The sequence below is a fragment of the Lepisosteus oculatus genome, chromosome 16 (assembly GCF_040954835.1).
Source record: "Lepisosteus oculatus isolate fLepOcu1 chromosome 16, fLepOcu1.hap2, whole genome shotgun sequence".
Classification (NCBI taxonomy): Eukaryota; Metazoa; Chordata; class Actinopteri; order Semionotiformes; family Lepisosteidae; genus Lepisosteus; species Lepisosteus oculatus.
In genome coordinates, this window is record NC_090711.1 from 12,968,143 (window position 1) to 12,974,142 (window position 6,000).

Genomic DNA, 6,000 nt, shown 5'->3' on the forward strand with positions numbered 1-6,000 from the left:
GACATACACTGAATGTTCCAAACCAAGTTTATCAGAGCTTTTTTTTTTTAATCTGTTACCTTCATCTTGGGCTTTTAGGGACTTTTTACCTGTTAACTTGATGTTAAAAGAACAGTACCTTCTGTTAGTGAACAAGTTTCTTCCATCCATCCATTTTCAAACTGCTTGATCCAATACAGGCTCCTGTGTTGGCTAACGTGGTTAGAAAATGGATGGCAAGCAACAGGCGCAAGGCAGGATACACCCTGGACAGGACGCCAGTCCATCTCAGGGCTCACAGACAGACATACATGCACATACTCACACCTAGGGTCAATTTTTTTCAGAAGCTAATTAACATACCAGTATGTCTTTGGACAGTGGGAGGAAACTGGAACCCCCAGAAGAAACCCATGTGAACACAGAGAGCACCCTAGGTCTGAAATTGAACCCTGCACCCCAGCTCTGTGAGGTAATGCTAACACTGCGCTCTGCACAAGTTCTGGTATTTTGCAAAACAGATCAGTAGCTGTTTCAATACATATAATAATACCATAAGTTTAGGCTTTCAGATGGAACTTGAAATGAATAAATTGCTATGTGTGGTGTAATATTGCAGTGCATATTTTTAAGTTTTCAGTGGGTCTTTTCTGTGTATATAAGTGTAGAATGCATGGCCCTGACACTTAGTCATCTCTTGTCAGCTTTTAAGCTTATGAAAAGCTTCTTCTTTCCTGCCTCCTCCCCCCGAAAAAAGAAGAAATCTGTGCTGAGTTACATTAGTGTTATTTGTATATTGTCAAGTGGTGAGAAATGTTTTACATTTACAAGTAGTTTGGCAGAAGCATGATGAGCCATTTTTTCCAGAAAATTACAATGGCATTCGCACATTGGTAAGTACTTCTTAGAGTGCTTTGAAAATGGCTGAAGTAGTTAAGTGATGCACTTACAGATGCCTGGTAATCTCTTCAGGAAATGGAATTTGAGTTTCCTTCTCATTCTGAAATCTCTGCTCATTTTTTTTTTGCAATAGTAGCTGTTCTGTTTCTTTATATCATGGCAGTGTCTCCACATATTGCACATCTGTGTACATGTTAAAGAAGCAGTTGCAGCAAAGCTTCATATATGTGTGTAAGTGCTTTCAAAGAATGGGCAAAATTGTAAATTGGGGAAAAAGTCCGACATACAGTCGCATATTGGATACAGGGCATATTGGATCTGAGTCCTGAGATGCCTGAGCAGCCCGTTGGTACAGTGGGTTCGCTAATAGCGGTTCTGTCTAGGCGATCCAAGTTCAGTACCCGGTTCGGCACAAGTTTTTAGCCTCATCAGACCCCAGCTACAGACTGTTTGAGCCTCTACCATCTGGAAAGCGGTACCGGAGCATTCGGGCCCGGACTGCCAGACTCAGAGACAGTTTTTACCCCTGCACTATCAAACTATTAATCTCCCAGCCTCTCTCACCTAAGATCTGAACCCTTACAGTGACTTCTCTTTATTAAAACTCAAACACACATTGAAATCTACCTCTTATTTCAAGAAGTTCACTCCCCGTAATTTTCTTAATCCTTTATTTCATTCTGTTGAGGTATGATTTTGCACAACTGGTGTTGTTTTGCACATTGCCTGTTGTCTCTGTCTTTCTTTTCTTATACAATTGTATTGTTGTTGTTTTTTTTGCACTGCTTACTGTCTGAGAGCTAGCTAAAGAGCGGTTCGTTATACCATATACCGGTGTATGAGTATAATGACAATAAACTTGTACTTGAACTACTGTGTGCTTCATGCTTGAGTCTGAGAGAAGTGGACTAGAGACTGCTGCACCTGCTCCACCAGTCTCTGTACCTGACCTTGATCCTCAGAATGAAACTGAGGCATGTGGCTTCTCTTCCAAGGCTGTTGAAGGGGGGGGGGGACTGTGAAATGGACTGTAGCCACGAGAACAGATCGAGCACAATAGTTTTCCCTCTTCCTGTTGCTCCTGCTGAGCCACTCATGACAATTCACCAGTGTCTGTCCAGGGTTGACAGCGTGCTTGCTGTCTTTCCCTCCCATTTAGAATGGCAGCCCATTGTTTTAAATAGGACACATGGGTTAATGGTGAAGGATTAACCATTCCAACGACCTCATTTCACAGTTTTCAGGGTCTGTGCTATGGGTTTTGGTAAAGCTGTCATGCAACTTTCAACAAAGCAAAACCCAAGCCTGTGTGTATGCGGAGCACACAGGACAAACTGCTGGTGCTGCCATGTGAGAGGAATTATCTTATTGCCTGCCCATCTCTTCACTAATTTATGAGGTCAGCAGAAGGTGGTTAGTCTCACGGTTATCCCTTTGGTTCATCGTATCTGTATCGTTTCATTTGGTAGTTTTTGTGAAAAGGCCAGTTTTCAGTTTTGGTTCTAGTCTGCGACAGTTATAGCAGTTCTGCCCACCACTTTAAATCAAGTTAGTACCCAGATTGTGTACCTGCTCGTTTTTCTAACTGAAATTGGTTAAGCTGGTAAAAGAAAAAAAAACACATTTTGGAGAAAGTTAACCCCATTTTCTTTCGCTGCTGTACTAAGGTCTTTTTTTTTGCTCACGGTGCTCTTAATGGATGTATTTATTGTGCTTTCAGAGGAAATGTGTCCATTTAGCCATTCAGAGCTACAGCTTTTTAGAAGACATTCCTAAGGGCTTAGATGGGAAATCCATACATGTCAGTTTAATGCATTGCAAGGGCAGGGTGTTGTTCTGCACTCTACCGCTCTCTCCTCCTGCTCCCCACTAGGTGTTATGAGAGTGGCTGTGATGGAGAGATGATGGAGGTGGAGTCAGCATATTCGGATTTCATCAGCTGCGACCGCACGGGCCGCAGGAACGCCGTTCCCGACATCGGCGGGGAAGGAGCCAAAGTGGGAACAGGCGAGCTCACCAAAGACATGGCTCAGATGGACCTGAAAGCTCCAGGTGAGTGTGCAGGGCGTTCAGGAAGCTGGCCCTGCAGGTACCCGCTTTCATTCACACGCCCCCAAAAACGCAATAGGAGGTTGTAGGTCTTCGCGGCTGGAGGCAGGGTTGAGAAACGGGTTGTCAAGCACACAGACACAAGGGGGAGGAGAGGAGGAGGTGGCCACCATGCAGGCAGGGCGCGGAGCAAGTAATGAGCTGGGCGTAGTACTCCGATCACCCAGAGTTTAATCCCATCACTCAACAATTTCAGAATGTGGACTGTCGGATTTCAAGAAGCGATTATATCCGAAAATGTATAATGCACCAAATTTCGATCATGATGGAAGGGCAGTATTTTAAGGTCGTATTTTATGATGCATACCCCAGTAGTGGTCAGTGTTAGTGGCTCACATCACTTGAAAATCATAGGGCTTTCATTTTTATCTGAAGCTGTGCTTTTCTGTTGTCTCTATCAAATTTGATAGCGTGTCAATTTTTAAAAATATTGTCTCCTTTTTGCAACCACTTGAAGGAATCTTGCATTGCTCGAAACTTTGAGGATCGGACGCGTTGCTTTTTTAAATGAATAATGAATTGTATAACCCGGCCGGAAAACTGCTTTATCTCTTGCGGTGAAAAAGAAAAATCTGCTTCCTCACTCTTTTCCGATGTGTGTGGGTTACAGCTCATTCTGGTCTGTGACAGATGACTTGATGAAAACCTACTTCAGCGTAACGTGGCCATTCTTGTATTTTTAAAACAAGCCGATCTTTGTTTAAAGCAAAGTGGAATTCCCATGGCAACCAGTTCTGTGTGGTCATTTGTTTGATTTCGCACTTTGGAGGGGAAAATGTTCAAAGTTCTCCTTCTTTCCGAGTCTGTTTTGAACAAGCTAGCTACGGTGTTGAAACTTTGTTCATTTAACAATTATTTTGCTGGAAAGTATTTGAAGCATTTATCTGTAAGACAGAGTAAAAAAAGGTGGAACTCCTTTATGCTACTTTAAACTGCTTTAAGGGTGTCCTGTAATTCACAGACGTAGATCATCCAGGAAAACTGATTATGATATTGAGGATTGCTCACAGCCTTGTCTCACCTCTTCAGAATCATCCCATCATTCAAAATCAGGCCAGACTCGTGTTGTACTTATGGGGCTGTGTTTGAAGGGTTACTTTTTACTTGTTTATTAAAGGTAGCATGAAAGACATTGTATTGCATTAGTTTATTGGGGCTAAAGCAGTGTCTTTGTGAGTTTTGTCTTATGCATTTTGTGTATGCTTCTGTTATTCTTGAAGTTATGCTGTGGAGCAGGATTTAATTAAACTCTATAGAAAGAGACCCAGAATAATTGGTTCAGAGTCGGTTTAAACAGTCGGGCCACTGTTGGAATGCTGTTTTGTATTGGGGTTTTTTTTTTTGCTTTATAATTCTGCAACTATAATCTAAACATCCAGTTTAAACTTTTTACCTTGGAAAAAATACATAATTTTTCTCTCTTGCTTTGTCTTGAAGCCATCCATATCACCAATTTGTCTGAAACTGTTGTAGAAATAAATGCTCTGCCGTGTCAAATTGTTGTCCAATTTCAGCATTAATGACTGAGTGCAATGATTGTGTTTTGCAGAAGAGGAAGGCACGATAGCATCGCAGAGCTCCCAAGGGGAGGTGGCTGGGAGTCAGGAAGGACAAGAGAAAGAGGGACCTTCTTAAATGAACTTAGACTGCCAGGAACAGGCCTCCAATCAACAGACCCACTAACACTATCAGACTCCCTCTGGAGAGAAACTCGGACAGAACCCTTTCGTAGATCCACTGTGTCCCGTGGGAGTACCATGGAAAACAAGAGTATCCCATTTCATAAAACCTCAGAATAATTTCCTGATGTTGGATTCTTGGGAACAATACAGAATTAAAAAAAAAACAAGTTTGTTCTTGGGTGTATCCTCTAATTTGTGACAGAGCCTTTCTTTTGGTTTTCTTTGTGATTCCACTCTTTGGAATGGATTTTGTATGCTGCAATGATTCCCACTGGATAGGATATTCCAAAGAGTAGCAATCTTTTTCTCATCCAAAAAAGGAACAGAAAAGACAACACACATCTTCTACAAGTTTTGGAAAGAAAGATGTTTCTGATTTAAACCTACCTAGACCTAAAATGTCAAGCCCCATATTACCAAAAGCAGTCCTAATTTTGTATATACAATTTATATATACATTTATGTTTTTTGTTTCTTTTCTGAAAACCATTTTCTGTTTCTGTTTCATATCTGACCAACCTTTAATATCACAAATATTGTATTTCGTTGACTATGAAACATGCCTATACTTTAGGAGATAGTATTTATTTTAGAACGCTTTCTGAGATATGTTTGTAATAGAGTTTTGAAAACAAAATAAATCAAAAGTACAGTATACATATTTTTACCTGACAGTCTCTTAACAATAATTTGGCATTTTTTCTTGCAATGCAAAAGGTTTCTGTTTTAATTTTTAGTTGCTGTCCAGAATAGAAAAAGTTAAATATACATATTAAATAAATCGGTGGATTTATTATTTCAGCTTTTTTGCTATGAAAAGCCCATTGACACTGTCTTTCATTAAGAGGTGGTGTTTGTTAATTGTGGTAGTTATTTTAACCTTTGAGGCTGGAAGAACAATATGAAAACACAGAAACTAATTGTCTTGCACTTGGAATTTTACAGTGATATTAGCTTATGCTCACTTGGGTCAACAACAAAAAAATAGTTTCATCTCCTAGACTGAGTAAAATGATGCAATAATGTCTGACTGCCTTTTAACCAGTAATTGGTTTGGTTATGCTTCTGGAAGTGGTTTCTCCTGTGTAATACAGTCAGCTGTTGCCATAGCTGCATTTTTATACTTTTTCTTCCCGTAAACCTGCTAATAATGAAACGTCTTATTCCAGTAAGTCTCATAGAAGCTCAGAAAGTTCAACGGGAGCCTCGTTCTTTTGGGTTTTTAAAATAGAGCTGTTCTTTCCTTTGCTTTGGGCTGCAATTTATGGTTGGTTGTTAAAACAACTTATTGGAAATAACTCGCTGAGTATTACAGATTATTGCTGTAGTG

General features: G+C 40.4%; 1 protein-coding gene across 3 annotated transcripts in view; it reads left to right on the top strand.

The window, feature by feature from the left end:
- The window catches only part of pkig (protein kinase (cAMP-dependent, catalytic) inhibitor gamma), a 38,819-nt gene extending 33,492 nt beyond the window's left edge, over window positions 1-5,327 (top strand). For all 3 annotated transcript variants that reach the window (XM_006639461.3, XM_015364695.2, XM_015364696.2), the window contains exons 2-3: window positions 2,753-2,931; window positions 4,538-5,327. In XM_006639461.3, the coding sequence (XP_006639524.1) occupies window positions 2,781-2,931; window positions 4,538-4,623 (237 nt within the window). In that variant the 5' untranslated portion in view covers window positions 2,753-2,780 and the 3' untranslated portion in view covers window positions 4,624-5,327. The remainder of the gene's footprint in view (window positions 1-2,752; window positions 2,932-4,537) is intronic.
- Window positions 5,328-6,000: the final 673 nt, after the last annotated feature.